At 42.6% G+C, this 17,507-nt stretch overlaps 1 protein-coding gene across 2 annotated transcripts in view; it reads right to left on the reverse strand.

Annotated features, from left to right (window-relative positions):
* LOC144689053 (CREB-regulated transcription coactivator 1-like) overlaps positions 1-17,507 on the reverse strand; it is a 92,780-nt gene that overhangs the window by 38,988 nt on the left and 36,285 nt on the right. For both annotated transcript variants that reach the window (XM_078556193.1, XM_078556192.1), the window contains exons 7-10: positions 15,254-15,297; positions 14,809-15,029; positions 14,115-14,266; positions 3,987-4,199 (exon numbers count right to left, since the gene is read on the reverse strand). In XM_078556193.1, coding sequence (XP_078412319.1) covers positions 3,987-4,199; positions 14,115-14,266; positions 14,809-15,029; positions 15,254-15,297 — 630 coding nt within the window. The remainder of the gene's footprint in view (positions 1-3,986; positions 4,200-14,114; positions 14,267-14,808; positions 15,030-15,253; positions 15,298-17,507) is intronic.

The following is a 17,507-nucleotide window of genomic DNA, read 5'->3' on the forward strand; positions in this document are numbered from 1 at the left end:
TGGTTGACTCTTAAATGCCCTCCGAAATGGCCTAGCAAGTCACTCAGTTGTATTGAATTACTATAAAACCTACAAAAAGGAATGAAACCGGACGGATCACCTGGCATCAACCAAGGCACCAGAAACGACAATGGCAAACCCAGACCTGTCGACCTTGCAAAGTCTTCCTTACGAACATCTGGGAACTTGTGCCAAAATTGGAGAGCTGCCTCTCAGGCTAGTCAAGCAACAGTCTAATATAGACATTCTCAACAAATCATACCTTACAGACAATGTCCCAGACACCACCATCAGCATCCCTAGGTATGTCCTGTCCCACCGACAGGACAGACCCAATAGAGGGTGCAGCATAGTGGTTTACAGTTGGGAAGGAGTTGCCCTGGGAGTTCTCAACATCGACCCTGAAGGCTCTTGGCATCAGGTCAAACATGGGCAAGGAAACCTCCTGCTGGTTACCATCTGTAGCACCCTGGTCAGCTGATGAATCAGTGCTCCTCCATGTGGAATACCACCTGGGAGGAAGCGAGGATGACATGGGCACAGAATGTTGTCAGGGTGGGGGACCCTGTTCAGAGCAAGTTTATGAGACTAATACCTGGAATGGGTGGATTGATTTATGAGGAAAGGTTGGACAGGCTAGGCTTGCATCCGCTACAGCTTAGAAGAGTAAAAGGTGACTTGATTGAAACATTTCAGATCCTGAGGGGTCTTGACAGTGGAAAGGATGTTTCCTCTTGTAGGAGAAACTAGAACTAGTGAACACTGTTTAAAAATAAGGGGTTGCCCATTTACGACAGAGATGAGGAGCAATTTTTTTCTCTCTGAGGGTAGTGAGTCTTTGGAACTTCTTCAAAAGGTGGTGGAATCAGGGTCTTGAAATATTTTTAAGGCAGAGCTAGATAGATTCTTGATAAGCAAGGGGGTGAAAGGTTATTGGGGATAGGCAGGAATGTGGGATTGAGGTTACAATCAGAGCAGCCATGATCTTATTGAATGGCAGAGCAGGCTCGAAGGGCCGAGTGACCTACTCCTGCTCCTAATTTGTATGTCCCTATGGCTTCAATGTGCATCACCAAGAGTTGGCTCAGTAACACCACTACTGACCGTGCTGGCTGAATCCTGAAGGGCATAGTTGCTACACTGGGTCTGCGGCAGGTGGGATGGAACCAACAAGAAGGAAAAACGTACTTGACCCCGTCCTCACCAAATCGACCTTGTCCTCACCAATCTACCTGTTGCAAATGCATCTGTCCATGGCAGCATTGGCAGGAGGGACCACCACACCAGTCTTTGTGCAGGTGAAGTCCCAACTTTACATTGAGGATACTCTCCATCATGTTGTGTGGTGCTACCACATGTTAAGTGGGATAGATTTCAAACAGGCTAGCAACTGAAAATTGGGCATCCAGGAGACACTGTGGGCCATCAGCAGCAGCAGCAGAACAGCAAAACAATCTGTAATCTCTTGGCCAGGCAAACCACCCACTCTACCATTACCATCAAGCTGGGGGATGAACCCTGGTTCAATGAAGAGTGCAGGAAGGCATGCCAGGAGCAGCACCAGGCATACCTAAAAATGAGGCGTCAACCTGGTGAAGACACAACACAGGACTACTTGCATCCCAAACAGTGAAAGCAGCGTGCGATAGACAAACTAAGCAATCCCAGAACCAACAGATCAGATCTAAGCTCTGCAGTCCTGCCACATCCAGTCGTGAATGGTGATGGACAATTAAACAACTAACTGGAGGAGGAGGCTCCACAAATATCCCCATCCTCAATGCTGGGGGAGTCCAGCACATCAGTGCAAAAGATAAGGCTGAAATATTTGCTATAAACTTCAGCCAGAAGTGCCTATTGGATGATCTATCTCGGCCTCCTCCAGAGGTCCCCAGCATCACAGATGCCAGTCTTCAACCAATTTGATTCACTCCACCTGATATCGAGAAATGGCTGAAGGCACTGGATGCTGCAAAGGCTTTGGGTCCTGATGACATTCCAGCAATAGTACTGAAGACTTGTGCTCCAGAACTTGCCACGCCCCTAGCCAAGCTGTCCCAGTACAGCTACAACACTGGCATTTACCCGGCTATGTGGAAAATTGCGAAGGTTTGTCCTGCTCACTGATGCTCAATTTGGGTTCCACCAGAGCCACTCAGCTCCTGATCTCATTACAGCCTTGGTTCAAACATGGACAAAAAAGCTGAACTCCCGAGGTGAGGTGAGAGTGACTGCCCTCGAAGTTAAGGCCGCATTTGACCGAGTGTGGCATCAAGGAATCCTAACAAAACTGGAGTCAATGGGAATCACTCTCCGTTGGTTGGAGTCATACCTAGCACAAAGGAAGATGATTGTAGTTGTTGGAGGTCAATCATCTCAGTTCCAGGACATCACTGTAGGAGTTCCTCTGGGTAGTGTCCTAGGCCCAACCATCTTTTGTCGCTTCATTAATGATCTTTCCTCCATCATAAGGTCAGCGCTGGGGACGTTTGCTGATGATTGCACAATGTCCAGCACCATTCACGACTCCTCAGATACTGAAGCAGTCTGTGTCGATATGCAGCAAGACCTGGACAACCTTCAGGTTTGGACTGATAAAGCCGCCCACTTGATTGACACCCCATTCACCACCTTCAGCATCCACTTCCTCCACCACCAATGCACAGTAGCAGCAGTGTGTACCATCTACAAGATGTACTGCAGCAACTCACCAAGGGTCCTTTGTCAGCACCTTCAAACCCATGACCTCTGCCACTTAGATGGACAAGAATAGCAGATGCATGGGAACACCATCACTTGCATATTCCCCTCCAAGCCACATGCCATCCTGACTTGGAACTATAATCGCCGTTCCTTCACTGTCGCTAGATCAAAATCCTGGAACTCCCTCCTTAACAGCACTGTGGGTGTACCTACGCCATACAGACTGCAGCGGTTCAAGGTGGCAGTTTACCACCACCTTCTCAAGAGCAGTTAGGGATGGACAATAATTGCTGGCCCAGCCGGCAATGCCCACATCCCATGAAAGAATAAAAAAACCACATTGCCAAACTTAAAAACTTTAAAAGCTTCAAAAAGGAGAAAATTTCCTCCATATGCAAGTGATTTCAGTACAGGGGTGTTTTCAAGTTAGTGAGAGAATAAAAACTTGTAAAGTCGGTGTTGTAAGTAATGGATCTGAGAAAATGAAAACTCTCTTCTTGTTTTCATTCTGCTGTTGCCTCACTAACCACAGAGCAAATAGCTGAGTGAAGCAGTAATGAGACATACTCACCATGCAGTCTCATAAGTTGATGTTACAGATCGAAAGGAAATCGGTAAAGACCCACCATACAATAACACCCAATGGAGAAGCCCAACAAAATTAATTCCCAAAAATTAAGAGACACTAGAACTGCATTCCGCTACAATCTCAAAATGCTCAAGTGCACAGAGCCACAGGAAGAAACCATTATAATATGACCTGGAGAGAACTTATTGCCTGTGGCGACAGTCATAATGAGGCTTCCTCTTGCACTCCTGAAGCATGAGGTGTGAGCCAAGCAGCCCAGAGCACTTTGAAGGCCCTCCCAAAATGGAAGGCAGTCCATGGACTCTACCCACTCCTTGCACCTCCAGAGGAATAGTCTTTACATGAATATACTGCCTGTTCACCCAAGGTAGCGGAACAAAACTATCGAATGCTCATCTATCCTCACACCTCCATTATGAAACCCTGGAGTGATGTCTCTGCAGTGAGAAAGGACTCACTGTGCCAGTTACTCCCGCTGAGATGAAGCAGGACTATGGGGTTTTATTCAGCTCACGAGGTATCCAATGAGCAATGACCTTCAAAATGTATGAAAAATTAAATGCAACTATTGACTGAACTTTTTGTCTCCTGCTCTTGTTGGAGCACTTTTCTAAATACATATATATAAAAAAAAAGTTGGTCAAAGGTCTTAAAATAATGATTCTACCGACTGCCATATCTCTTGTCCACTTACCGTGCTGATATCCATTCCGATCGGTGCCTGTGTTTGGTTCATTGGAGGGGATTGTGGCATTGTGGCTGCCTGTTGCTGGCCACTGCTTTGCTGTGACTGGGAGCTCTGAGACAGGTTGCTGGAGCTCTGAGATTGTGGCTGCGTTGTCTGCTGCGTGAAAAATGGATATGCAGGAAGATGCTGCTCCAATGCCAATGCGTCCATAGCAACAGCCTACAATAAAAATAATACTGCATTAACCAGCCACACTTTGCACAGTCTGCCACACAATACACAAAAAGACACAAGACGCAGTTTTTACAACATAGTTCAGAAGGTGAGTGCGCTGGCTGGTACATGTCTGAGTCACACACCACAAAAGTTACAAATTCCATTCCTGATCTGTGCTGAGTTGGCTGATCTTACTGGACAGTGACTGGGAAGCTGAACTGCTAGTTTTGGGGCCTCTGGCTACATAAGGAAAGCAAGACAGGACTCCTGCTCCCTAAATCTAACCAATATAAAGTCCCCTGCATGGAGGTACATGCACAAATGTCAAATGAGCTGAAATACTTTGTTCAGTTCTGGACACCACACTTTAGGAAGAATGTCAAAGCGTTGGAGAGGGTGCAGATGGGATTTACTGGAATGGTACCATGAATGACTGGCTCTAGTTACTTGAATAGGCTGGATAAACTGGGGTTGTTCTTCTTAGAGAAGGTGAAGGGGAGATTTGAGAGAATAGAAACTATTTCCAGTAGCAGAAGAGGTCAGTTACCAGAGGACACAGATTTAAGGCAAGTGGCAAAAGAAACAGAAGGGTAAATAAGGGGATTTTTTTTTTAAGTGCAGCAAAATGTTGTGACCTGGAATGTGCTACCTGAAAAGATTCAATAACAGATTTCAAAGGAAACTGAATGAACACTTAATCAAAAGTAACTTATTTTGGTACAAGTCAGTGCCAAGTTAAGATGCTATAATTCACAAACCTGTATAGTTTCATTTTATAAATGCTTTAATCTTAGTTTGGGTCATTGCTAGTAATATATCATGGCAGTCAATGGGATGGGTTTGATCATTCGGATGTGACATGACAACTTGCATAGAAATCCTGTCTCAAAGTGCTGCACTGAGGAAGGAGGAGATATTAGGAAGGGTGACTCAAGGCTACCAATGCGAAGCAAAGGAACGCACAATAACCGAAAATAAGAGGAATGGAGTGTTCTCGGACGTTTGGAGAAAGTTACAGAGCTAGGGAGGATCATAAGAACAGGATGAGGCCATTTAGCCCTTTGAGCCTGCTGCACCATTCAATTAGATCACGGCTGAGTTGTGACCTAACTCCATAAATCCACCATGGCCTCATATTCCTTAATACTTTCAGATAACAAAAATCTATCAATCTCAGTTTTAAAATTAATTGATCTATCATCAATTGCCTGTTGTGAAACAGAGTGCAAAGTTTCTACCACCCCTTGTGTGCAGACACATTTCCTAATTTCACTCCAGAAAGGACTGGCTTTAATTTTTAGACTATGATCCCTATTCCTAGGCTCCCTGATCAGCAGAAATACTTTCCCTTCACTTGCTCTATCTCTTCCCCTTAATATCTTGAAAGTGTTAAGCAAATCACTGCTTAACCTTCCATACTCCAGGAAATATAACTCTAGTTTCTGCAATCTATCATAATTTAACCCTTGGAGTTTAAGGTCTCAATTTGATAAATCTATGCTGCACTGCCTCCAAGGCCAATATATCATAAAAACATAAGAAATAGGAGCAGGAGTAGGCCATTCAGCCCCTCAAGCCTGTCCCGCCATTCAACAAGATCTGCCCCAGGCTTCAACTTCTCTTTTTTGTGCCAGCTCCTCATAACCCTCAACTCCCTAATATTTCAAAAATCTATCTACTTCCTCTTTAAATACTTTGTGATCTAGCCTCCACAACACTCTAGGATAGAGAATTCCAGACATTCACTATTCTCAGAGAAGAAATTCCATTGCATCTGTTATAAAGGAGTGCCTCCTTAATCTGCAACTATGTCCCCTAGTTCGAGATTCCCCTACTAATGGAAACATCTTCTCAACATCTACCCTATCCAGCCCCCTCAGAATCTTGTACGTTTCAATAAGATTACCCCTCATTCTTCTAAACTCTAATGAATAAAGGCCTAACCTGTTTAGCCGTTCTTGATAAGTCAACCTCTTCATCCCAGGAATCAGCCCAGTGAATCTCTTTTGAACTACCCCCAATGCCAGTATATCCTTTCTTAAATACAGTGACCAAAACTGTACACAGTACTCCAGGTGCAGCCTCACCAACACCCTGTACAGTTGTAACAAGACTCCAACCCCCTAGCCATACAGGCCAAAGTTCCATTTGCCTCCTTAATTACTTGCTGCACCTGCATGTTAACTTTTTGTGTTTCATGCACAAAGATCCCTCTGTGCTGCACTTTTTTGGAGTCTTTCTCCATTTAAATAATAGTCTGCCTTTTGATTTTTCCTGCCAGGGTGCATGACCTCACTTTCCTACATTAAGCTCCATCTGCCAAGTTTTTCCCACTCACTCAACCTGCCTAGACACCCCTGCAGATTCCTTATGTCCTCATCACAACAAGGTGCCCACCCACCTATTTTTGTATCGTCAGCAAATTTGGATACATTACACTCTGCCCCCTCCTCCAAGTCATTTAATATAGATGGTAAATAATTGAGGCTCTAGGACTGATCCTTGTGGCACTCCATTAGATACGTCTTTCCAACCTGAAAAAGACCCATTAATCTTGACTCTCTGTCTTCTGTGTGTTAACCAATCCTCAATCCATGCTAATACATTACCCCCAATACCGTGAGCTCTTATCTTGTGCAATAACCTTTTATGTGGCACCTTGTTGAATGCCTTTTGGAAATCCCAATACACTACATCTACCGGTTCCCCTTTATCAACACTGCTTGTTACATCCTCAAAGAACTCGAACAAATTTGTCAAACATGATTTCCCTTTCACAAAACCATCTTGACTCTGTTTGATTGTGTTAAGCTCTTCTGAATGTCCTATTTCTTCCTTAATAATGGACTCTAGCATTTTCCAAAAGACAGATGTTAGGCTGACTGGCCTATAGTTTCCTGCTTTTTGTCTCCTTCCCTTCTTGAACAGGGGCGTCATATTAGCGGTTTTCCAATCCACTGGGACCCTCCCAGAATCCAGTGAGTTGTAGAATATTTCGACCAATGCCTCCACTATCTCTGCGGCCACTTCCTTTAAAACCCTTGGATGCCGGCCATCAGGCCCTGGCGACTTGTCTGCCTTTAGTCCCATTAGTTTCTCAAATACTTTGTCCCTCGTGATAGAGACTGTTACAAGATCTTTCCTCCCATTAGCTCCTTGCTTATCTGATATCTTTGAGATGTTTATAGTGTCCTCCGCCGTGAAGACTGACGCAAAATATTGGTTTAAATTATCTGCCATTTCCCTGTTTCCCATTATCAATTCTCCAGTCGCATCCTCCAAGGGTCCCACGCTCACTTTAGCTACTCTCTTTTTATAAACCTGTAGAAGCTCTTGCTGTTTGTTTTTATATTTCTTGCCAATTTCCTTTCATAAACAACTTTCTCCCTCTTCATTAGCTTTTTGGTCATTCGCTGCTGGTTCCTAAAAAATTCCCAATCCTCTGGCCAACCACTAGTTTCTGCCGCTTTGTATGCCTTACTTTTTGATTGGATACTCTCCTTGGCCACCTTTGTTAACCACAAGTGGTTTATCCTTCTCATCGAGTCCTTCTTTTTGACCAGGATAAATTCTTGCTGAGGGTTATGAAATATCTGCTTAAATGCCTATGCTTCCTAAGATGGGGTGCCTAGGTCTGCATACAGTATTCCAGGTGTGGTGTAAATAGGGTTTTGAAGCATGACTTTACCCCTTTCATTCTTCTCCTCTAGGTATATAAAGGTCAGCATTTCATTAGCCGTCTGATTATTTTCTGCAGCTGCTCATGACATTTAAATGATTGATGAACCTGGACATCCAAGTCTCTTTGGGCCTCCACTGTTTCTAGCTTTTCACCATTTAGAAAATACCATTTTATTCTCTTAAGGATGAGACAATCTTCAGCCAGAAGTGCCGAGTGGATGATCCATCTCGGCCTCCTCCGGAGGTCCCCAGCATCACAGATACAAGTCTGCAGCCAATTCAATTCACACCACGTGATATCAAGTAACGGCTGAAGGCATTGGTTACTGTAAAGGCTATGGGCCCTAACAATATTCTGGCAATAGTACTGAAGACTTGTGCTCCAGAACTTGCTGCGCCCCTAGCCAAGCTGTTCCAGTACAGCTAGAACACTGTCATCTACCCAGTTATATGGAAAATTGCCCAGGTATGTCCTATACACGAAAAGCAGGACAAATCCAACCTGGCCAATTACCGCCCCATCAGTCTACTCTCCATCATCAGTAAAGTAATGGAAGGGGTCATCAACAGTGCTATCAAATGGCACTTGCTTAGCAATAACCAGCTCACTGACGCTCAGTTTGGGTTCCGCCAGGGCCACTCAGCTCCTGACCTCATAACAGCCTTGGTTCAAATATGGACAAAAGAGCTGAACTCCTGAGGTGAGGTGAGAGTGACTGCCTTGTGTATCAAAAATCTAACTCTGCCTTGAATAAATTCAATGATCCAGCCTCCGCCGTTTTCTGGGGAAGAGAATTCCACACACTAACAACCCTTTGAAAGAAAGATTCCTCCTTATCTATGTCTTAAACGCTAGACCTCGGATTCTTAAACTGGGTCCCCGGTTCTCGTTCCTCCCACAAGTGGAAACATCCTTGCAATATCTACTCTATCAAATCCCCTCAGGGTTTTATATGTTTCAATAAGATCACCTCTTATCCTTCTATACTCCAATGGATATAGGCCCAACCTGTTCAATCTTTCTTCAAGGATAAGTCCCTCATCCAAGGAGCAAGTTGAGTGAACATTATCTCCACTGCTTTTAATGTAATTATATATTTTTCAAATACGGAGACCAAAACTGTACACAGTATTCCAGATGTGGTTCACCAATGCTCTGAACAGCTGAAGTAAAACTTCCCTACTTCTGTATTCTATTCCCCTTGCAATAAATGCCAACATTCTATTTGCCTTCCTAATCATTTGCTGTACCTGCATACTAACATTTTGTGACTCATATACCAGGACACTAGGTCCCTCTGTACCTCATAGTTCTGCAGTCTCTCTCCATTTAAATAATATACTACTTTTCTATTCTTCCTGCCAAAGTGGACAAGTTCACATTTTCCCACATTATACTCCATATGCCAAATTTTTGCTCATTCACTTAACCTGTCTATATCTCTTTGTAGACTCTCTACCTCTTCTTGACAACTTACTTTCCTCCTCATCTTGGTGTCATCGGCAAATTTAGCTAGCATACATTTGCCCATTTATCCAAATTATTGATGTAGGTTGTAAATAGTTGAGGCCCCAGCACTGATCCCTGTGACACTTCACTAGTCACAGATTGCCAACCTGAAAAAGATCCATTTACCTCTACTCTTTGCTTGCTATTAGCTAACCAATCCTTTATCCATGCTAATATGTTACCCCCCCCCTCCCACACCATGTAGTCATATCTTATGTAGTAACCTTTGATGTGGCACCTTACAAATGCCTTTTGGAAATGCAGTACACCACATCTACAGATTTTCCTTTAGCCACCTTGCATGTTAATTCCTCAAGGCCTTGAAATAAATTAGTTAAACACAATTTCTCTTTCACAAACCCATGCTGACTCTGTATGATTAAATTAAAATTTTTAAAGTATCCTGCTATAACCTCCTTAAAATGGATTCTAGCAATTTCCCTATGACAGATGTTGGGCTAACCGGCCTGTAGCTTCCTGTTTCAGGTTCCCTCATTTCTTGAATTAAGGTGCTACATTAGCTATTTTCCAATCCGCTGGGACCCTTCCAGAATCTAAGGAATTTTGGAAGATTATAAAAAAATGCCACCACTATCTCTGCAACCATTTCTTTTAGGATTCTAGAGTGTAAAGGATCTGGTCCTGGGTACTTCTCAGCCTTTAGATTTAATAGGTTTCCCAGCACCTTTTCCCTAGTGATGGTGGTTGTTTTAAATTCCTCCCTCCCGTTCACCTTTTGACCTTCAATTATCTTTAGGATGTTTTCTAAGTCTTCTACAGTGAAGACAGATGCAAAATACCTGTTCAATGCCTCTACCATTTCCTTATTTTCCATTATCAATTTCCCAGACACTCTCTAGAAGACCAACACTAGCTTTAGTTACTCTTTTGCTATTTAAATACTGTCCTTTATTTTGGTCACCTTTTCAAAAGATTCAACCAAGTTCATTGGGCCTGACAAAACAACTATGACTCTTTCTGGTCAGCTAAAAAATTTTAAGGTGTTATGTCACCCTTGTTATGATTCCAGCTGATGTTACTACTGGACAAGTCAGATCTCAGGGTGGAACCTGGCTTGACAGATCCTAACTTTTATTTTTTGTTCAGAAACGTGGAGGGTGGCTATTGAACAGGGTCACAGGAGGCTGATGAACTTTTAACAAAAGAATAAAACATCTATTAAACAAGAAAAAGATTAACTATATTACACTACTCCCTCACCTACAACTATACCTTTACAGATAGATAGATTTGTAAGGATAACACAAGTTACAAAAAATCTATCTCATACTCTATTTTCAAAGTACACAGTGCATGTAAACCAATAGGCGATCTTAGGTGACCTGTGGTCAGACACATCACTCTCCAAGATCAGGTGAGAGATGCCACCCAAAGCAGATGCTATGGGCCTCTCATCAACTTCCCTCAGACGCTTATCACACCTTGAGCCAACTGATCTCATGGAACTCTGTCTTTCTCCTGAGGGTTTCCAATCTCAACGCTCGAAGAACTCACTTTGTAATCCTCTCCCAAACAATGCTTTTACTTGGTCATCTCCCACCTCCAGGTTTTCAACCTCTTTTTTTGACATTCCTTTCCCCTTGATCGCTATGTATATTCAAGCTTCGTCTTCCACACAGTCTCTCAGAGACTCAGCTGTACCAACAGAACACCACTGCTTCACAGGCCCGTAGAAAGGAGTCACCAACCTTTAGCTGTCTCCTCGGATCTTCTGGCTTCTTGCAAGCCTATTTTGCTTTAAGTCTGCTTCCTGCAGCTTTCTCTCTTTAATTTGAAGCCTTTTCCTCTGCTCTTTAAGTTAAGTCAAAGGACAAGGACAGGAATCAAGAGCAAGATCCTGTTCAGTAAAGTTAAGGTCTTCTTGGGATCTTTTTCCTTTTCCTTTAGGACCTACTCCCTGCAGTTTCCTCTTCCAGTAGACTGCTGACAACTTAGTAATTTCCTTGAGATCCATAAGTCAGTCGACATTCACTGTTACTTTAACTTTCGAGCAACTCACCTAAGATTCTTAGACTAACTTTCCTCAGCAATCTACTAGTATGTCCAGCTAGAGAGAGAGATTTAAACTGCTCCCTTCACCTTAGAGCATAATCACCAACTGAACTCAAACTGCTTTCTGTTTTGCGGTCTCTGTGGGCGCCCTGTTGCTAGGCAACAGCACAGTTTTCCCTACTTTGTTTTAACTTCCGAAGCCATTTCAAGACGGCAAACCTTATTAAAATGCAGGTAGACAAACAAACCCACAGACTTTCAGGCAGCATTCTAAAGTGACCAAAACACAGGTTTCACCCTTTTAACCCACAAATAAAAAAATACAAATTAAACTTAAAGCTTATTCCCAACACACAGAAATATACATATAACTTACTTAAAACTATCTCTAATTCCTAACACCCTATCCTTAATTATAGACTCGCGTAATTTCCTGACAACAGAGGTTAGGTTAACTGGTCTAATTCCCTGGTTTTCCTCTTCCACCTTTCTTAAAAAGCACAGTGACTTGTGCAATTTTCCAATCCAAAAGAATGGGTCCCGAATTAAGAGAACTTTGGAAGACTGTAGTTACATAGAAACAAAGAAAATTTACAGCACCGTTGTCCTTTAAAACACTGGGGTGAAAACGATCTGTATCGGTCACTTTTAGTCATTATTTTCTTCATTACAGTTTTGCTATGTTAATTTTAGTGGGTCTCTGCCCCATTCAGTATTGGTTCCTTTGGGTTTCTGGCATACTGACCTTTTCCTCAATAGTAAACACTGATACAAAGTATTTATTCCATATTTTGTCAATGAAAACAAGGAAATAGTAGACATATCAGTTTTCAAGCAGCCCACATTGCTCTTAATCACCCTCTCTTTCCTAATTGTAAAATTTTTGTGTTGATTTTGACATGTTATTAAGTTTCTTTGCACACTCGCTATTTACTTTGTCACTCTTTGCTGTTCTTCGTATTTTTCCCATTTGCCAGGATAGTGCTACCTTTTGCATTTTTGTATATGTTTTCATTGCTTCCTGATTCATAGGGTCATAGAATGATTAAAGCACAGAATCTTTAGTCATTCATAGCTGCTTCTTTTCAGTTGAACTCTTGCTCCTTAGGGTATAAACTAGTTTTGTATTGTATCAATTTTTTTAACACCTCCCTGATTTAGGCTCTTATCCATTAATGAACTTACCCAATTTACAGCAAATGGGGCTTCTGTCTCACCACATTGAACAGAGGAGGCTAAGGGATGATCTAATTGAGGCGTACAAAATTATAAGGGACCTAGATAGGGTAGACAGGAAAGACTTGTTTTTCCTAGCTGAGAGGTCAATTATCAGGGAGCATAGATTTAAGGTGATTGGTAGAAGGGTTAGAGGGGACAGGAGGAAAGACTTTTTCACCCAAAGGGTAATGGTTGTCTGGAATTCACTGTCTAAGTTGGTGGTTGAGGTTGAACTGCTCAACTCATTAAAAGGTACCTGGATCTGCATCTGAAGCGCTGTAACCTGCAAGGCTAGAGACCAGGTGCTGGAAAGTGGGATTAAAATGAGGGGGCTAGTTTCTTTTTTCTCTTTTTTGGCTGGTGCAGACACGATGGGCTGAATGGTCTCTTTTTGCATCGTAACTTTTCTATGGTTCGACGGTTCTATTGAAATTAGCCGTACCTAAATCAAGAATTTTAATAGCTGTCTCGTATTTCTCCCTTTCAAACACTGCATTGAATGCAATCACCTTATAATAACTAACAGGTAAAAAAGTTCACCTTGCATTAGGTGTTAACTAAATCTAGCTCATTACTAAATGAATATGGGCAAGTTCCCTTGTTAGCTCTAGGGCATGTTATGACAGGAAACTATCCCAGACTCACTCATAAAATTCAATACCTGTTTCACTCATGAAATTTAATACCTGTATGACCTGAGCTTGTGTGCCTACCCTAATCTATATGAAAGCTAAAATACATTATTAAAACTATTTTGCCATTGCTACGTCCTCAAGGGAGGGGTGGGGTGCAGGACTGAGAAGAGGCTAGAGATAGGAAAGGGCAAGGTCATGGAAGATTTAAACAAAAGGATCAGAATTTTTAATTTGAAGGTGTTGTTGGATCAAAAACCAGTGCAAGCCAGCAAGCACAGGGTGAATAAGGCTCGGTGCAAGTTAAGATACAGACAGCAGAGTTTTGGCTGAAACTTAGTGTGTGGAAGATGGGAGACCGGCCAGAAGAGCATTGTAATAGGTGAGTCTAGAGGTGATAAACATGGATGAATGTTTCAGCAGCAGCTGGGCAGAGGCAGAGCAGAGATGAGCAATGTTACAGGGGCAGTAGGTGATCTTTGCAACAGAGAACTTATGGATTCAGAAACTCAAGTCAGGCCAAATATGACACCAAGTTTCAAACTGTCTGGTCCAGACTGAGACAGGGGTCAGGGAGAGGGATGGGGTTAGTGATGGAGGGGACAGAGTTTTTGGTGTCGACTGAAGATGATAATCCACTCTGTCCAATGTTCAGCTGAAGGAAAATGCAACTTATCTACTAGATAGCAGACGAGCAGCACTGGAAGCATCTGTGTGAACAGACAGTGGCCCTATAATGGTTGCCCTCATGAGATTAAATCAATTAAGTTTCTGATTAGTTTAATCTAATTGTCCTGTCAACACATTACACTATAAAAGCATGTTACATTTCAGTTGCGGTATCTTACTCCTTTCAGACAGTACCTGTGTGATTGGAGAGAGTGGGGAGAGAGCTGGTGATAGCTGAAGTTGTTGTTGTCTTCGCGAATCCGTGCTGACAGGTAAGGTGAGGGGTGTCACGTTTGGTTGTCTGCTCTGGAGAGATCCTGTCAGTGACCCCTGTGATGATGTCAGGCCTGCAAACAATGCAAGATGTCGCTGAGATTGGAAAACTTATGGAGCAATCAGTGTCGATTTGTGGGGAATCTGCCCATGTTCCCACCCCCTGCTCAGATAGAAGCAAGCTGCCCAATCACTGACTATATCTCAGCATCTCCTCAGTGAGGGGGCATAAATCAGGTACCAGAAGTCTTTGCATTTGCAACTTTTGCAAATGATTACTGCCTAAAAATACATGGGTCATGGATGTCACCTCAAAACAGGAATGTGTCTTCCATACACTCATATCCATCCAAAACCTTCTTTGGCTGCTCTGCCAGAAAATCAGTCGCACAAATTATTCTCCTGAGACAGGACTCGGCACATACCCTGGTTGTGCCAATCCCACCCCAATTACACTAGTTCTAAGTGCTGATGCTCTCTAACATACCTAGGCTCTGTGTCCTAATGCCTCTTCATTTGTGATTATTGGTGCAAATGGCCCCTCACATATCATGGCTGTTGGTGCTATTGCCCCCTCATACACCCTGGCTTTTGGTACTAATGCGCCATCGCATACCCTGGCTGTTGGTATTGAGGCCCAGGTGGTTCATATTTGCTGCCAGGTTGCCAGTGCTGTTTGCGCTGCTCAGGGTCGGGAATGTTGACTCCTCTGGATCTAGTGGGGTGGGGAGGGGTGGTGGGAAGTGGATGTTTGTAAGATCTGGCAGGGATCCTCCAGTGTTATGGGCAACAGGCATCAGTGATGTGGTACTTTCCTGGTCTGCAGATGGGAAAATACTGTTAAAAAAAGAAGAAAAATTGAAATTTTTATTTGCAGCCACCTGACAACTTCACAGCTCTTTTAAACAAATATCTGGTTGAGACCAGGAGATCAGCAGGTTTGAAACAACGACATCATACATACACACACATACCCTGCTCCAACACCCCCCCTATCCGGGCACTGAACCACTCCCTCTCTCACGCGCATACTGTCAACAAACGCCAGAAAGTCTACTCACTTGATTCCTGGGACTTCGCATGATTTAGGCCGTGATGGTGCAGACTATGAAGAGAAATAGTTGAAATAAGAAGCATATTAAAACGTGCATCCCTCTGGAAAAATGTGAAATGAGCAAAGCCATTCAACTCATCAACCCTTATTTCTCCAGTATTTTAATCCCCTGTGTTTGGAATGTCCCCAATATTTTGCCCTCCAATATCTTGCAAAGATTATCCTAACATTTATCACCCTCTGAATGAAAAAAGGTAACTAAATTAGGTCTAGTCTATGGATTATTCTTAGTGTAGACAGGGAAATAGTTTCCCTCTTTAACAAATAACTCAAAAATAAATTACTTTAGTATTTCAACCTATTTCTTTTTTTCTATCTGGTGACTATTACTATCCTGTGGAGCTATTAGGTCTGGTGTAATGAAATTGCAATGCTGAATCAGTTGTTTTATTCTTTCTGGGGCTCATCCAGCATCCTCTCTGCTGTCACACTGCTTGGATAAAAATATTCTTTAAATCTTTAAGCTGCAGTCAAACTCTGTGCTCCTTATTGCCTCAATGGCAACAGGCAGCATCCAGAATAGTGATAAGAACCACAGAAAGGAATGAACCTGGTTCTGTCCTTGCACTAACCAGCTGATCTGGGGGAGGGGCAGCAATTGTGGGGCTTCAATCGATTCTGGAGTATGAGAGAAAACTAGCAAGAGATTAAAAAAAAGGCAGAAAAAGCTTTCAGAAGTATATAAAAAGGAAAAGAGTAGCTAAAGTGAGCATTGGACCTTTTGACGGTGAGACTGGGGAATTAATGGGGAATGAGGAATAGGCAGAAACTTTGAACAAGTATTTTGTATCTGTCTTCCCAGTAGAAGACATAAAAAGCACCCCAGGAATAGTAGAAAATCAAGAGGCAAAAGGGAGGGAAGAACTTAAAACAATCACAAAGGGAGGGAGGAACTTAAAACAATCACAATCAACAGAGAGAAAAAATAATGGATAAACTGATGGAACTTAAGGCTTAGAAGTTCTCTGCACCCAATGGCCCACATCCTAGGGTCTTAAAAGAAGTGACTGCAGAGATTAAGGATTGATTGGTTGTAATCTTCCAAAATTCCCTAGATTCTAGAAAGGTCCCAATGGATTGGAAAACTGCAAATGTAGAACCTCTGTTCAAGATAGGAGGGACACAAAACAGGATACTATCGGCCAGTTAGTCTAACATCTATCATTGAGAAAATGCAAAATTCCATTACAAAGAGGTAGTAGCAGAATATTCAGAAAATCATTATACAATCAGGCTGACTCAACATGGTTTTGTGAAAGGGAAATAGTGTTTGATAAATTTATTAGAGTTGTTTGAGGACGTAACAAGCAGGGTGGATAAAGGGGAACCAGTGGATGTAGTGTATTTGGATTTCCAAAAGGCATTCGATAAGGTGCTGCACAAAAGGTTACTGCATAAGATAAGAGCTCGTGGTGTTGGGGTGATATATTAGCATAGATAGGGGGCAGACTAACTAACAGGAAACAGAGTCAGGATGAATGAGTCATTTTCAGGATGGCAAACTATAACTAGTGCAGTATCACAGAGATTGGTGCTGGGGCCACAACTATTTACAATCTATATGTTAGTGACTTGGATGAAGGGACTGACTATTGTAGCCAAATTTGCTGACAATATGAAGATAGGTAGGATGGAAAATTGCGAGCAGAGTGCAAAGGGGATATAGATAGGTTAAGTAAGTGGGCAAAAATTTGGCAGATGGAATATGATGTGGGAAAATGTAACTTTGTGCACTTTGGCAGGAAGAATATTATTTAAATTTAGAAAGGCTACAGAATGTTGCAGTGCAGAGGGATCTGGGTGTCTTTGTACATGAATCACAAAAAGTTAGCATGCAGGTACAGCAAGTAATCAAGAAGGCAAATAGCATACTGGCCTTTATTGCAAGGGGGATGGAGTATAAAAGTAAGGAAGTCTTGTTACAACTATACAGGGCATTGGGGAGGCCGCACCTAGGGTACTGTGCAGTTTTGGGTCACATTACTTAAGAAGGGACATACCATTGGAAACAGTTCAGAGAAAGTTCACCCAGCTGATTCCCAGAATGAGGAATTTGTCTTATGAGAAAAGGTTCAGCAGGTTAGGCCTATGCTCTTTGGAATTTAGAAGAACGAGAGATGATCTTAGTGAAACATATAAGATTCCGAGAGATTTGAAGAAGAGTCATAAGGACTCAAAACATTAACCCTGTTTCTCTCTCC

The sequence above is a fragment of the Cetorhinus maximus genome, chromosome 13, assembly GCF_964194155.1.
Source record: "Cetorhinus maximus chromosome 13, sCetMax3.hap1.1, whole genome shotgun sequence".
Lineage (NCBI taxonomy): Eukaryota > Metazoa > Chordata > Chondrichthyes > Lamniformes > Cetorhinidae > Cetorhinus > Cetorhinus maximus.